This window comes from Platalea leucorodia (genome assembly GCF_965183815.1).
Source record: "Platalea leucorodia genome assembly, chromosome: 1".
Classification (NCBI taxonomy): Eukaryota; Metazoa; Chordata; class Aves; order Pelecaniformes; family Threskiornithidae; genus Platalea; species Platalea leucorodia.
The window spans coordinates 98,897,812-98,914,636 of record NC_138823.1 but is presented as its reverse complement, the minus strand read 5'-3'; the positions used below and the strand labels follow the sequence as shown (position 1 = coordinate 98,914,636).

The 16,825-nt window shown below is 40.7% G+C and overlaps 1 protein-coding gene across 1 annotated transcript in view; it reads right to left on the bottom strand.

Annotated features, from left to right (window-relative positions):
• DTNBP1 (dystrobrevin binding protein 1) overlaps positions 1 to 469 on the bottom strand; it is a 75,184-nt gene extending 74,715 nt beyond the window's left edge. The window contains exon 1 of the mRNA XM_082316618.1: positions 380 to 469. Coding sequence (XP_082172744.1) covers positions 380 to 435 — 56 coding nt within the window. The 5' untranslated portion in view covers positions 436 to 469. The remainder of the gene's footprint in view (positions 1 to 379) is intronic.
• Positions 470 to 16,825: the final 16,356 nt, after the last annotated feature.

The following is a 16,825-nucleotide window of genomic DNA, read 5'->3' as shown; positions in this document are numbered from 1 at the left end:
CCCCTGACCGCAGCTGCCTCCCAAACACCAAGGCACCTCCTCCCCTCGGCCACAGCTGCGGGCTACCACGCAGCTGCCCGGGCTGGCCAGCCCGCCATCAGCGGCCCAGCCGAGGCGGGGGGGGTGGATTAGAGCCAGGGACCGCGTTTCCAGCCCCTCCCGGCACCGAGGACGGCACCGCCGGGCACCCGCGGTGAGAGGGAAGGGCCCCGGCCGGGGGTCCCGCCTCTCAGCCTCCTCCTCTTCCTCCCGCCCGCCGGGCCAGTCCCCGCCCCCCCCCGGTCACCTGCTTCCCCCTCCCCACCCGCCTGCGGGGTGCGGGTCCCTCTCCCGTTCCACCCGCCTCCGCTAGCCCCGCCGGGCCGGCAGTGCTACCCACCCGGCGGTGAAGTCCTGCTGGACGCTCAGCAGCCGCTCCCGCAGCGTCTCCAGCATCGTCCCGGCCTTCTCCGGCTGCGGAGGCCAGCGCCGGGGCGGGCGGGGCGGGAGGCGGGGCGGGGCGCAGCTCCCACCTCCCCCTCAGCCCGCCCAGCGGAAGGCCCGCCCTCTCCCTTCCGGCGGGGGCTCGCGCGGGAGGGGCGCCGTGTAACGGCGCGAGTCTCCTCACGCAGGTCGGGGCGGCTGAGGAGAGCTGGGTCCCTTGCCTTGCGTTCCCGGTGTGCGAGTAACGCCGGGTAGAACTGCGTTTAAAGCCCGGGCCGCTTCAAAGGTAGATTTTGAGAAGCATGTGGATCCCTGAAGTTGCAGCTAGAGGCTTTTTAAAGACGGCATTAAGCGCCTTAGCAGGTTGGGACCTTCACCTTAATGATTTTGACGTCAGCGATCGTAGCCTAGGAGTGAACTCAGGGAATCGGGCTTTGCGACAAAATCTTAAAAGTATGGAAAGCAAAACCACTGGGTCTCCCTGGGTTTGCTGGGTTCTTGGATAGATGATAACATTTCAAAGTCCGTGCAAAGCAGGCAGTTGAACAGTAAGTTTGTCTGTGTGGCCCACCACTGTTTCCTTTGGAGACTGCCAGGCTCGTATAGATATTAGTGATTCTATTTAAGAATGGCCAAAAAAAAAAAAAAAAAGGCTGTTAGTTATTACAAATAGTAAATAATGCAGTGAAAAGTTTTGATTAAGTTTCTAGATATTATCTGTTCAAATAACTGTTCTGAGTCATCCAACTGATCTTGAGACAGTTTAAGTGGAATCAGACCTTTTCAGAACAGTTGGCCGGTCTTTCTGGATGACTATATTTATAGTCACAGTAATAGGAAGACAATCTCCCGCCCTGTGTGTTTTCAGTTAATATTTGAGGAACATGGACCAAGGATTTAGTTGAATCTGTGAAATCTTAAATTTCCACTTAATTGAGACTTCAATTTTTACATAAAGCAGCTGAGATTTCAAATTCAAAACATTTTATTTGTTAACCAATTCAGTTTTGGTTAAAAGTGACAAAAATAATCTCTTACGAGGCAAACGTATGCAGAGGGGGACTGTTGGTTGTGTCACTCAATACTGCAGAATTCTACTCGAGTGGTTTGAGGTAGGTTCAATCAACTGGAAAATTGACAGAGTAATCCCATTCACTCTCTGCCTGTGTGCTTTTAGAAGAATATGGGACCTATAGGTTGTTTCTGATGTGGCTTAGTGAAAACCAGTATTGCCCTGTGGCCTTAATACAAGTTAAAAGCTGAATGCCTGCTAAAAGAAAAACGATTGGGTTGATCATTCCGAGCATTGAAACTGATGTAGTTCGCCTCGTCCTGAAGTCAGAAAGACTGTTTTCATAGCAGACTGCATATGAACTTCTGTAAAAGAGCATATGACATTTAGACAGTATTTTTCTCTTGCTTGGCCTAACAACAATATCTGAAAGTAGAGACTTTCCACTTCCCTGGATAGTTAGCTCTCCAGACTAAGAGGGGAAGGACTTGAATCATCAATTTTTTTCTGATGTATTCACAGACATGCAGTACAAATGCTGACAAAAGTACTAGCTAATATATATATGTTATGGGAATTAAAGTTTTCAGAAAATAAGGGAGGGGTTTTAACCTTTAATTTGCACCTTTCCTTTGAGAAGACATATGAATTTCTTCTGTGTTACATGTTTTCAATTTTCTTGTGAATGTTTTTGTCAGCAGTGGCTCTAATAATTCACAGAGAGTAAACACTTCTAGACTCCATTGCTTCTTTTGCAGTTAAAAAGAAACTATTCAAAGACAGCTGTCTTGTACAATTTCATTGCCATCTCTGTGTAGAATTTGGGAAAAGAAATGTGTTGAGATAGTGTTAACGGTCACAGTAATCCTAGAAATACAGGAGTGGAAGAGACTTCTAAAAGCACATACTGTGCTCAAGGGCTGTGGTGAATTATAAATACACTATGTAGAGTTTTATTTAACTGGTTCTTAGGCACTTGAAATAAAGGAGGTTCTGCAAGGTCCTTAAGTTATCAGCTCACATGTTTAGCTTGATTTTTTTGTTTGTTTGTTTTCTAGAGTGAGTAAGCCCAGTTGCATTTTTTTTTCCTTGTAGTCACTTTCCAAATTTCTTATTCTTGTTGGTCTGATCTGGACATTCCCCAGTTTGTCCGGAAAGTGCAGAGCTGTAGCATTCCCATCACTGAAGCTGAATTACATGGCTTCATTCCGAGCCCTACACATGTTACATATTTATGCTAATTAATTAATATTAATGTACAATAGCAATTAATTTAACAAGCAGCGTTTATGTGGCATGACAACTGTTCATCCGTTTGACCCAACATAGATTATTACTTCTTTGGAAAGCAAGGCAAGCTTCTGAGACAGGGACAGATCCTTCAGGTGTTAATTCAACACAGTGCCACCTAAAATTCTGTCAGGGGGTTTGGATCAAGTTTTCTAGGGATAAAATTAATGCTAAATAACTTCTTAGTATCAAAGACCTGTTCTAGTCATTTAGTAATTAAGTAGTTCACAGCTGGTTATTTGATCTTAATTATGACCTGAATTTGAGCCAGAAATTCCTAGTTTATTCTTCTGCTTCTCTGATACTAGCACAGGTAAAATCTTGTGCAAGTATTCTGTAAGTGGCTGTCCTGGTCTCTACAACAAAAGCATAATAAGCTTTCTATGCTTTGCACATCTGTCAAGAGCAGTGATATAAGTCAGTAGCAATAAATATTTAAAGCAAAAAGCACAGAAATGTATTTGACTGGATAACCCTAGTGGCGAATGAAGATTTCTTTACTTTTCTAGATCAGCAGCCCTCAGAGGCATGTTAGGCTACATTTCTGTAACAGCTTCAGCAGACCGAAGTCATCCTTAGTCCTGCCCTTGCATGATTCCACCTTTTCCTAGGCTTTAGTGACACCAATTTAGATTGACTTTAGATTAAGACTGCTCTGAGGGACTGATACTGCAAAGAGACTTAAGCTCATCCCCATTAAGCTCTGCAGTGAAAGATGGGTTTAAATACTTCCCCATTCTGCTGATCTGATGTGAAATTTAGTTTGTTTAGGTGTCTGTTGGTCTATGTCTTGATCTCTGCTTCTGAGTGCAGTTAGCTTGATAGCCTCCAATATGACATTTCCAAACTGACTAGAAATAGTAAACAAAACTCTCAATCCTTCCAAATTTCTCAGGTTTGTGGAAGTAATTTTGTCCTTTTCTCCTCAAACCCTTGCTGATAGAAACAGTTTTGGCCTTCATATAATTTTTGAATACTTGAAGCAGAAGTGCTATATCAGGCCTCCTTTAACTTAGAAGATATACTAAAGTCCAGTGGAACTGAATTCTGCTCTCATTAAATGTTTTTACTCTCATTCTTGGCCCAGTTCTCAATTTATTTCAAAATAACGCAAGTGGTGCAAAATAACACGCAACATCCATTCAGTTAAAGCAGGGAGCAAAGCTCAGATCTTCTGTCAGAACCAAGTACCAGCTTCTCTGCTTCTTTTTCAGAAATACACATCATGAATTTGAATCCAAGTTCTACTTTGCACATCAAAAACTCGTAACAATATTTTGCATGCAGTTGAAAATGGTTTAAGGTGTCAGGCGAGGGCAGTGCTGGAGACCAGTGCCCCTACAGCAAAGCTCAAGCAGAGACCAGGTGTAAGTTTAGAATGGGTTCCTGGGCCCGTAGTTAGAGGCTGTGGATGGAAGCCACAGGTGGGATTAGTGAGGGCCATTAAGTGCCCTCAGGGCCCTGACACAAGGCAGGGGAAGTTTACTGAAGTGTTGATCAGTGGGGCTCCCTAGAAACAACTTGTGTCAAATGATACAGTACTTGTTTTAATCTTGTGACATCATTATCACACATGCAGTGGGATAGGTGGGGAGAATTAAAAATATGAGAGGGATGACTTATGGTTAAACCATAAGTATAGTTTAACAATCTCTCATTATTTTTAGTTTTTGGGTGCAAATTTCATAATTTTTTTATTTTTAAAGATCTGTAGAATATGATTAAAAGTTGACTAGTGGACATTATAGCTCTTGGACTCTATACATAGTTTATTTTTCTAGCTAGTTCTGTACTGATAGAAAACTTAAATGTTGTTAGAAATACCTGAGATAAACTTTAATTCTAAAACTCCACTACTACCGTTTTAATTGATAAAGGCAAAAATGAAAGTGCGTATTAAGGTCTGATTCAGCATTTCTTGAAAGAATTCCACTGCATGCTGAAAAGAAAGGTTGGTATCTATCAGAGAGTTTTATGTGCCCAAAGCTTCAGCAGGGTCACATGACATAAGTGGAAACTAAATTTGACCATTGCATCATAAGAACTGTCTGTCATAGTCTCACTTATCTTGAGGCCTCATTACCATTTCTAGCAGCTTCTAAGAGCTCCCTTTTCCAAATTAACCTTTATAGCTTCCTAGTAAGAGTTAATTTCTGCTCTTACTTGTACTAACTCTTGGGGCTTTAGCAATGTAATAAAGTCTCTGCAGCTGACACAAAGCTTTTATGTTACATTAATCGAGAATATCTTTTTATCTCAATAAAGCATGTTGGTGCTGGGGTTTTGGGGTTTTTTTTGCTTTTCCTGGAAACTAGCACAAGAAGATACAGACAGTAATCATTGCCAATCCTAGCGAGAACTGGAAGAAGAATTTCTGTCCCACAAGTAAAGATATTCTTAGTTTGGTTCACGCAAGAACAGGTATGGGACTTAATCTCCAGGTTAACATAGGTTCAAAGACCTGTTTTAGATGTTAACTTTTTAATGGACCACCTTTCTGACAGCATGAAAGAGATTTATAATTCTATATTTAGTATTTTTCTGTTGAAAATTTGAAGATTGGCTTAGTCCGAACAAAAAGTTTGTATGCATAGTATCCTGCACTAAGACAGTGATCAAAAAAATAGAATGGAGTTGGAATTGATGAGCCCAGATAGGTGTGTTGTAAGTGAGACTTAACTGGAGTACAAAATAATCAAAGCATATGTTGCTTCTGTTTCACTGTTTCTATGAAGGATACTTTGGAGGAGGGCACATCATAGTGATAGAAATAAGTAATGGTGAAATTCCATGGTCCTCATCTCCCACTCTCCTTACATCGTATCTCATGATTGAAGACATGATGAATTGCTACCTTTCTGATCTGTAGGGAAAAATTGGTGGCAGGTGGGGGGAATTGGTGGCTTAGCAGAGTTAGGATGCTAAGCAGATCCCTTCTGTAGGATCTTGATTGCTAAACCTGATATTGGGGAAGGGACAGTAGCACATACCTGGGGACAGACATTTCCAGGGGCAGCCTGTAATTATACCTGACTGGATGTAGTGGGAAAACGCATCCTGAAAGGAGTGACCATCTCAAGATGGCTGCTGTTCCTATCCTTTCCTGAAACCTACCCAGATTCAGTGGGATGACTTTGTATTTTCTTAATCTTCCGTCACGGCTGTGTTGAGTCATGGAGATGGGAACAATAATTTTGCTGTCACCACTGAAGGTGGCAGAGCTTGGAAACTACTTAGAATGCAGGACATGGGCTCCTGCTATCTTTCCTTTCTCCACATCCTCTTTTCTGCCTTCTCTTTATTCCTAGTCTTTTATCTTTTTGCTTTTTTTTAAATAGTCAGCCAAGACCATCCTTTCCTCAGTGCTGCTGGTGGTGGTGAGACAACCAAAGACCTGCTGCTGCTTGAAGCCTGTCAGGTGTGGTACTGCATAAGAAGATCGTGTGCTCTGGCTGTTTCTCCACCAGTGAGCTTGCAAATGAAAGTTGGGACTGAAACTGTATTTTCTACACTTACTGAAGTTTTCTGTCTTTTTTATGTGCTTTTGCTAAGAAAGTATCATTGGAATAGATCAGCAATGGCTCCAGACTACTTCAACTCATTTTGTCTCTTACCAAATTAGTTGAATTGACCTTATCTCTGACGTTATCTAAAAGACCACAAAACAGGATTTTCTTCTATCAAAATAACAACTAATAGGAAGGATACTTCAAAAATGAGGACTTTATTTAAAACGTTATAATTTGGATTCTTTCAGTATCTTGAAACTGCTGTGCAATTAAATTCGTTGAAGTTAATACAACAGCTTCCTAAAAGAAAGCAAGGATCGTAAGTCCAGCTACTGAATGTAGTTCAGATAGAGGGTGGCGATTTTGAGAAAAGGACAAAATATGTAGTGAATTAGCCAGTTCCACTAGAGGGCACAGCTGCGTGTAGAAAAACAAAATAGAGATATGCTGGTATTCATTTCTCTGGAAGTGCACGTATCTTAAATGAGCCAAATGTTACTGATAATGTATTAAGTACAATTTATGGCTTATTTCATCTCAGAAGGACACCTTAAAAACCGCTATTGGTTTGAATGGCATCAAGCTCAGCGTGTAGTGGCCACCTGACATAGTCACAGTGTTGCTTTCATAAGCGCCTTTCTCCTGGTTAAGCAGGGTGAGGAGATCCGTGTTACACTGTTTCACTTGTATTTTTATGGACAATGCAGATGATCTTCGGAAAAAAAGCAGAGACAAGAGCCTCGTGTCCCTGTCTCCTAGCAGAATACTAGGTTACTCTGTTTCCAGTGACTCTTACATTGTCACTTCTGTTGAAATGATCTGAGAGGATGCACTTCGTAACAATTGATTTCACACGAAGCCATGCTGCTGTGTCTTGGGGAGGAGGATCCCATGGTCTTACAGATGGCAGCTGCCTATATCAGGCAGGTTTAGCCTGTTAATTAGAAGACATACTTGGGTAGAGTGCATAGCTTGTATAACTTGTCTTGACTCTGTTGTCAAGGAAATGAAAAAGATGTATTAAGTATGAATGAATGCCGTACAATAATATTTGGAGTAGTATTAAGTAGTTATGTTGTGTCTGCATCTGCTATTTTTTGTTGTTCTTGTGTGTAATTTTACTAGAGTAGGCATTATATCATATGATGAGAGGTTCCCCTAGGCTATAAAGCATAATTGGTTTGTTTGAGGAAAAAGTCATGGGTTTTCCTTGTCATTGCAGTGCCAAAAAATGCTGGTGTGACTGTAGCTACACTTGGGAGGGGGAGGGCCGGGGAGAGAAGTTTAGCAAGGCCTATGTCTTTTGGAGGTGTTCCCGGAGGGACTCCCCTTCTATTGCTGTATTCTGTGTCAGCACTAGGAGGCTCTACTGGTGTCTCTGTGCTGCTGTAAGTGAAGCAACAGAAATGCTGTTTGTAGAGAAGTGACTGCAAAAATGCTAGGAAACTGCTGCGAGTAGATGGGATGTATCATGAAGCACAAGGGGGGGTTAGTCAAATAAAATACACATTTCCCCAGTGCTTACTGCTCTACTTAAGTTCTTCTGTATTACTTTCAATTTTCTATTAACGTGACCAATTCTGCTCCCCTGGATGTCAGAAGCATGGTTTGAGGGAAGTGGAATGAGGCCCAGAGTGAGATTCTTGAAGGACAAGCATACTATGTGTCAGTTTTATTGATCAGAGGCAATTAGCTCAGCCAAACCCAATTAGGACACAGTTTTAGTTTTATACACACAGACATTAATCGCTCATTATCCAAGTGAACTCTAAAGGGAATTACAACAGGCTAACAGAATAAAATGGCTGTCCCTTTGCTGTTAACAGAAGAGTTTTCTAGATTTGTATTTGGTACTGAACTGCTAATTTCACTGACTTCCTCTTACATTAAATCAGCTTTTGTTTTTTGGATTTTTTCCCATTAACAGGATCTTAATCATCTGTCATTCTGGCCTTTCTGGTGACAAATATCATCCCAGGAGTGAATTTAATTGCTTTTTTTTTTACCATTAACTCCTCCCCTTGTTTGCTGCTCTTGCTTAAGGCAATTTTTGCTGAAGCCTTCTGGCTGACTGCCTAGCATTTGGCTAATAATTCTGTGCAATTGTCAACTTCATACTGTTTCAGTGTTTGAAATGGAATTCTCTTTCCTCAGTTTATATGGGTCTGCTGTTTACTAGTCCATTATGCATAGAATCTAATCCACTTATGCTGTAAGTAGCTTGGAGACAGTTTTTTTTTTATCATCATGTTATGTTTTATTGAGCATAATTCAGTTTGAATGAAATGAAATAGTCATAATGGTTCTTGTACTGTTGCAGAACTTTCTTATCACAGTGCATTTTGTCAGTTTGATTTATTTTATCTGTCTATTTACAGTTGTTGTGACAACCCAGAGTTGCTTTACTAGCTACAGCAAAAGTACCTCATCCTCCTGGAAAGTACTCCATATTTCAAATTACATAGCTTCAGGGTGGACCTGGGAATTGCATAAGCAAGTTTTGATTTAAAGTGTTGTCTGTTCTCTCTCTCAATTTTCTTTTTCTTTTTTAGGTATGCTTTTCATTTGGAAAGTAGCTGTCATTGCTGGATATCAAGATGCATTGCCTAGACAAATATTGTTCATATGAAAAACACTGAGACAGAGAGGCCAAATGCTCCTATTTAGGTGCCTGCAGTTATGAGTCTGGCTTTTGAGGTCATTAAAAGTGGGATGTGCTCATTCTGTCCTGTACATGTCCTGTACATGTCCCAGCATACAAAATGGAAAAACTGGATTGGACCTGTTTGCTGATGATATTGTGCTGTGAGATACAGTATTGGCTTCTGTAGGAAGTCTTCGTGGTCTGGACTTTCCAGGAACAAGAGGGAGTGAGGTTAATGTTGTTCAGACCAAACCTCTGACATGGAATGCATGGGAGGCTTAAAGAGCCTTCAGCAAAATGTCTGTGTTAAACTGAGAAAGGGAAAATACATTGCCTTTAGACATGCATCTGAAACCTTGCCTTTTCCCAGTAGCAGAGATAAACAACATTTCTGGCAGAGTAAGGGAAGGTAAGGCTTGAAAATATCATTTTTGTTCTCAGAAGAGTTGTAAATGTTATTCATAACCAGGAAACTTTCCTAGTACATATACTTTCCTAAGTACATATACTTTCCTAGTACATATACTTTCCTAAGATAGTCCCCGGCTTTCAAATGCTTTAAGAATGTCATACATTACTGGGAAAGGACAATAAAAATAAACATAGACAGAGTGTTTCCAGCACTCCTTACAGCAAGGAATTTTACTTCTTTCAGAAATTATTTAAGTTCTTTTATCGCAGTGTATCAAACATTGCTTCGATAATTCACGTATTCAACTTTTAACCCCCCCCAATCTTACATGTATGTTTACATAGCAGTAATATACATGTCTAGTAGCCAAATATATCCGCTTGTTCTCATTGAGCAGTTCTGTGCCATTTTTGCAGCATGCCTCCAACAATTGTGTGATAAACTAAGAGTTTCAGCGTGGTTTTATTGTTTAGATTCATTCTGGACTCCAGCAGTATGATAGGGAGATACAAGGACTGTGAACTGTTCTCAGGTTTTAGACTAGAAACTTGTTTCAGTCCAAAGATATGTATAGTCTAGCTTAGAGTCCTTTGCTCTTCCATCTCTGAATCTCTGTTAGCTTCATAACATACCAAGTTTTTATTTATTTTTTTGCTTAGGTATATCCTGCAACCAGCAGCTTCAACTACGAAATTATTTTTACTGAGTAAGCAGTAAACAGACTCAAACACTGCTGTTTGTATTAGCACTGTCTGTGCACGGCAGTAATATTAAAGACTTTGTTCACATCTGCCTTGATGTTGCAAAGTCACCCTGTGTGTTTAAACAATATGTTGAACAGGAAGAAAATAGATTTTATTAATGTCATTTCATGCGAAGAGTCCTGGTGGACATCAAGTTGACCATGAGCCAGCAACGTGCCCTTGTGGCAAAGGCGGCTGATGGTACCCTGGGCTGCACTAGGAGGAGTGTTGCCAGCAGGTGGAGGGGAGGTGGTCCTTTCCCTCTGCTCAGCACTGGTGAGGCCACACCTGGAGCACTGTGTCCAGTTCTGGGCTCTCCAGTACGAGCGAGACATGGACATACAGGAGAGAGTCCAGTGAAGGGCCACAAAGATGGTTAAGGGACTGGAGCATCTCTCCTGTGAGGAAAGGCTGAGAGAGCTGGGACTGTTTCACCTAGAGAAGAGAAGGTTCGTGGGAGATCTTAGCAATGTGTATAAATACCTGAAGGAAGGGTGTAAAGAAGACAGAGTCAGGCCCTTTTTAGTGGTGCCTAGTGACAGGACCAGAGGCAGTGGGCACAAACTGAAACACAGGCGGTTCTCTCTGAACATCAGGAAACACTTTTTCACTGTGCGAGTGACCAAGCACTGGCACAGGTTGCCCAGAGAGGTTGTGGAGTCTCCATCCTTGGAGACATTCAAAAGCTGTGTGGACATGGTCCTGGGCAACTGGCTGTAGGTGGCCCTGCTTGAGCAGGTGGGTTGGACCGGATGACCTCCAGAGGTCCCTGCCAACCTCAACCATTCTGTGATTGGGTGATGTCTATATAATCTTATTTGCTTGGAATACCATATTAAGTTTTCAGCTTATGACCATTTATGACTTCATCTGTACTTCCTTTTTACTCATATGTACAACTTTTGGACGTAGCCTGTACACTGAAGACACAGATCTTTGAAAGTAGAGGTTGCCCCAGATTTTATGTGGAAGACTGAGCTAAAATGGTGATTCTTTGATTCTTACTGGAATAGCATTCTTACTGTAATACCTTTACTGTGTTGCTTTAATCAGGCAGTGCTATGGTTTTTTGCTTCCACTATATCATCAGTCTCTAGGAGTAATTCAGTAATTTCAAATTAGCTCATTTGATACTGCGGCTTCTGAAAATGCTTTCTGAATATCAGTAAATGAAGACTCAAATACATACAAACATACAAGATTTTAAATATTCAGCAATTACTGGTGGAATTGTTGTATAACTAGAAATCAGGTCTTGTCAAGGTTCTCAGCCTTAAATATTCATGTTAGTCCAAAGATTTATTTCAGTAAGAGATTTCATGCTTTTTTTTCTGTGAAGAGCCTAAATATTACTAAGAAAAAAAGAAAAATGTAATATACATCATGTTTTATGTATGTAGGTATACATGTGTGTGCATGTATAAATTAGTGTCATGACTGTAATACTTTCATTTTTGCAGTAGCAGAGGAAAATCTTAGCTACCTAATTTATACCAGCCACTTTATTCTTCACAAATGTTATTTGATTTTAAATAGACCATTCAGTGGGATGAAAAACAAACCAGCTTTATTTAATAAAATTTAGTGATTCTATTGAGTTCATATGAATTGAGTTTACATACACGTATTGATGATGCCATTAGTCCATTCTGTCATTACCAGAATAAGAATGCATCACCTAATTCCGTTCATTCTCCTGTTTGAAAGTCTTTTTCAACAGCTCTCACTTTACATTTCCTTGGTACCATAAAGCAGAACAACTTGCTCGTTATTCCATTCACAAATGAAACATAGGCTCTTTTCTCTCCAGTAAAATCCATCTTATTATAAGTAAATCATCACTTAAAGGAATACAGACAAAAAGGCAGGAATCACTTGTGTTAAAGTACGTATACATCTTCTGCATAAGAGATTCATACATTCCTTTATCCAAGGCAAAAGCTACAGTTTTAAGATACCAAAGTAAGTTGTTCTGTGAACAGTGGAACTAATGAAGTTTTTTAAGTCCTTTTTTTCTCCCACATGCCTCAGTCCTTCCCATCCTCAGTGCTCAAGTACTTCTTCCAGCTCCTTCCCATGTCTTTTGCCAGTTTGGCTGAGAATGTGGCAACATATGCTGTTGCTGAAATAATCGTGTGCTGATTGCCTGTTCATTATATCCATGGTGACTGGCCAACTGGCTGAACTGCAACTGGCTTTTCCTTGGTGGTAGCACTAATTTTGATCCATCTCTAGCAATCAGTTTTCACAAAATGTATAGGAATTTGCTCTCTTTGGGAACTGTGTGTCTCTCTGAAGTCTGAAATGCTCAATGGACTCCCAGGTTTAGGAAGGGGAGGCCTTACAGCATGGTTGCGTAAGTCTCACTTCCTTGGGAAATCAGGTTCAAAGTTACTGTCATATTAGACTCACATCTCGGAAAAAAAGAACCTGAAAGTCCATCAAAGTTAATAAAATTATCAGAACTATTAGTTCTAACTAAAATTACTCAGGGCAACAGAATGACTTTGGAGTCATTAGAGGGAGAACCATTTGCAAAGTTTTGAGACCTATTGAAGTTAGTGAGGTTACATAAGTGTAACTTAATGGAATATGGTTTTAAAATACTATTATACTTTTCCAGAGCCAGTGAAAGATAAATCCTGATGCAGCGAAGCAAAATACTCAAATTATAAAATAACAGCTGTATCTCTCCAAGGATTTTTGAAGTTGCATGAGGTTAAAAACATAGGTGGTATATGGTCAGATCCACTGATATACAGGCACAAGGCAGGTTCTCCCATTTTTCTTAACAAAACTCTTCTCATTCAGGAATCCATTTAGACCTGAAATGTCAAAGCAGTACACATTTTTGTCTAAGGCCAGTTTGCATCTAGAGTGACTTTGGCACTCATAAGTACATAAGGCATTATTATTATTTTTCTAGTACTGCATCTGTGTTAAGTAATTTCAAGGCGCTACATTCCAGACATTGCAGAAGGAATTCTTGCTGCCTCAGTGACCTGGAAGTCCAAAGCTCTCAGGCTTCAGACACGGAAATCCTCCTCATCTTCCCTGAAGCAGCAGAGCCATCTAGCAGAAATTCATCAGCCTGCAGAGTCTGACAGGTGAACAAGGTTCCTGCTGAGCAATTTCAGTGAATAGATGCATTCTTCCATCAATTATATTCTGTCAAATTGGCATTTATAATTTGAAACCTGCTTTTCAAGAAATTTTCTAGCCAGCTCTTGTAAACAAGAAAAAGAGTGGAGCTGAATATTAATATTCCTTAATTTGCTTATTTCTTGTGGTACCTTCTTTTAAGAAATGAATGTTTCATTTTCTTCTTTTCATACAGCGTAGAGCTTGGTTGAGTTCATTCCATTTATCAACTGTTCAAGTTATTTGATATAAGAAACAGAATTCACAAACACTTGAACAAAACTACTTTACCATCTATGAACTGCAGCCATTATCTGTGGTATACTGAAGCAGGACTCCTTGTTGATAGTGGAAAAATTATGCTTTGTCTTATCTAAAGAAGACTGCTTTCATCCAAGCAATCTTGAGTTTAAGGTACAATAACTATTATGAAAGCTTTTCAGAGAGACACGCGGAAATGATTGGAGCTGAAGTAACAGATGCCTGCTGATTTCCGGAATTAAAGAAGTTTAATCGTGTGTTTCTGTGGTGGGTTAACTGTAGCTAAGGTCCAAATTCCTACCCAGCCACTTGCTTACTGCCTGCTCCTCAGGAGGACAGGGGGAGAAAACAGGAAGAACAACAGGCACAAGAAAGCTCATGGGTCGAGATAAAGGCAGGGGGTTTGCTTGCCAGTTACTGTTGTGGGCAAAACAGGCTCAACTTGGTGAAAATTAATTTAATTTATTGCCAATTAAAATAGATCTGTGTAGTGAGAAGCAAAGAAAGACAAATGTTACAACAACAGCTTTCCTCCCGCTTTTCCCATGCTCAACTTCACTCCTTTACACCTGACTCCTCTGCCTTGTCCTGGAGGGGCTCAGGGGAGGATGGGGGGTTGTGTTACAGTCAGTATACAGTGATTTTCTCTTTGCCGTTCCTTCCTCCTCCCCCTTTTCCTGTGATGTGGCATGAATTCTCCACAGGCTGCAGTTCCGGTCAGTAATTTCTTCTCCGACATGGGCTTTTCCACAGGCTGCAGGGAGTACCTGCTCCAGCACTGTGGAGCAGCTCTTCCTCTGACTATGGTGTCCCCTCTGCCATTTCTCACTCTTTTTGTTCCCTCTTCCTGTGCCTCCCCAGCATTTTTTTGTGCTTTCTTAAATATGTTTTCACTGAGGCACCACAAACAACTTTGCTGATGGGTGCAGCTTTGATCTGTTGTGAATCTGTCGCTGAGCCAGGTGGAAAAGGCTGCATCCAGCACAGGGCAGCCCCTCAGCTCTTCCCTCAGAGACCACCCCTGCAACTCCCCCTGCTACCAAAGCCTTGCATTTACACCAAATACAGTTTCTTATTCTTTTCCTTCCTTTAATACTAAAATGCCAGTAATCATAACTGTATATAAGAATAATAACTGTATATCAGAATAATCTCAATATTATACATGGCATGGCCAGGACTCTTTGTAACAATAAAGGCAGTCATTCAGAACTGACATTAAGAGACTTCCTAGTTCCTGTTCTCCCTTTCACTGTGGATGAAGACTTTGTATGATACTCCTATTCAAAAGTGGGACCCAGCCACAAGTTGTGGTCTGTTCCCAGCTCTACCAGTTCATTTCCTTAGCAGGTTTAAAACCAGCTGGTTTGTCAGTATGTAAATGATCCCTTTCCATCCCACAGACTCAAATGTGGAATTCTTTGAGGCATTCAGGGAGATTATACTGTCACAGACACAGTCATAGTTCTCACTATCTTCAAGGAGATCTATGATAGCAAAAAAACCCAGCAGAACAAGGCCTGCTTCTCATAGGCCTGTTAAACTGTTCCAACCCACCTTGCTGTTGGACACTAATCAAATCCTGGTTTTGTACATGCACTGGGAGCTTGTGTACTTCTAAACTTCCCAGCTCACTACAGATTGCTGGCAAATGCCGTGGTCTTTCTGGGCACAGATGGGCTGTTCGCTGTGCCATTGCAGTGGTGGCATCTAACAGGCCACATGCTCTAGCCACCTGGGCATCCCCCTGGCATAATTAACATCCTGCTTGTCCTGCTTAACACAAAGAGAACAGTTGAAAAGGAATTTGAGGCTAGGTAGGTGGTGATTAACTAATTCTAAACTTTCTAACTAAACTACACTTTCAATAAAGAGTTGGGAAATTGTGAATATTCTTCCTCTGTTTCTCTTAAGGCACTTTCAAAAAGAGCCCAAATCAGAACTGCCAGTGAGGTACAAACTACAGACACTACAGGGAAATAGTTTTGAGAGGTTATATGACACTTGGACTGTTGTAGTTAAACTGAACAAAAGAAACACACTAGCTTTAGCTTTCAATATAAACGACAATTGTTTAAAGTAGATTAACTACTAGGTAATGAGTACTGAAAGCTGCAGCCTGCTATTACTAGCCATTTTCAAAATGGAAAACTTTATGGAAAAGGCTCCAATTTATCCAAAAGTTATTGGATATTACATTGTGCCTGACACTCGACCAGTATGAACTTTTACAGCTCTACTGAAGTCAGCATTGTCTAGAAAAGATTAAGATATGACTGATTATTTCTAGCGAGCTGGAGTTTTTCTACATTGGAAATTCTCGAAAATGGCCTGCACTAATGACATTCTCATTAAATCATGTAGTTTAATGATATTAACAATAATGGAGGTGTTGGCGATTGGGATAAATGAAGAAACATTCTCACTGGCATCCAAAACTAAATGATTCCCTCTTCTTTTGAAAACTGTGCAATTTGTAATGCCTGTTTTTTTTATCAAATTCATCTCTGTTAATAAGATCTCTAATTATGAAGCAGGAAGGCATAACGAGATTGGCTGATTATAATGCAGGGAGCATAGATGAGTACTTCTAATTCCCCAGAGGATGAAGCTCTCTGGTGATGGCACTAGCATGCTTAGGACTGCTAGACTGCTATTTCTAAACATCTTTATTTTGAAGGAATTGTGTTTACGAGAGCTTAAATTATTAGTTTGGAATGCTCAACAGCTTCTATTGTAGCTGCTTTCTTTTTGGTATTAATTTCTGCATCTAGCAGAAGTATCACAATCTAGTAACAGAGACTCTGTATGGAATATCTGTGGAACACCTCTGCTTCTATGGCTGCAGTCTGTGGACCCAATCCTGCAAGAATTTAATAATGCAGCTATTTAGATTTGTTTCAACATGGTGGTTTATTTGGATAAGAAAGGCATTGCTACATCCCCTGATCTGGTGGGTGACCTGAAGCAAATTTTTTGGTTCTCTCTATCTTAATTTCTCTTTGTGTAAAATTGAGATTATGTTACAGATCTTCAGTCTCTCTTACTTAGGATTCCCAGAATGTATCCCAGATGCTTTGAGGACTGGGATAAACAGCAACATCTTGTGTTTTGGATGTTGTCCTCAGCTCTGAACCGAAGTCTAGCTGATGGGAAGCTGGCAACCTGCTTCTCTCACCCTGCTCCTTAAGGTAGATACCCCCTTCCAAATTCTCTTCCTGCCCATCTCCTTAGCAACGTGCTAACATTCAAATGAAAATGCAGTATCTATAGCTTATCTGAGGGTTGCTGTCTTTCCTATTCTAAGCATTGCCTAATTTATTCTCTCTTCCTCCTTATTGCCATGTGAAGGTCTTTGCATTTTAATGTTAAAAAAGTTGTCTATGGCAT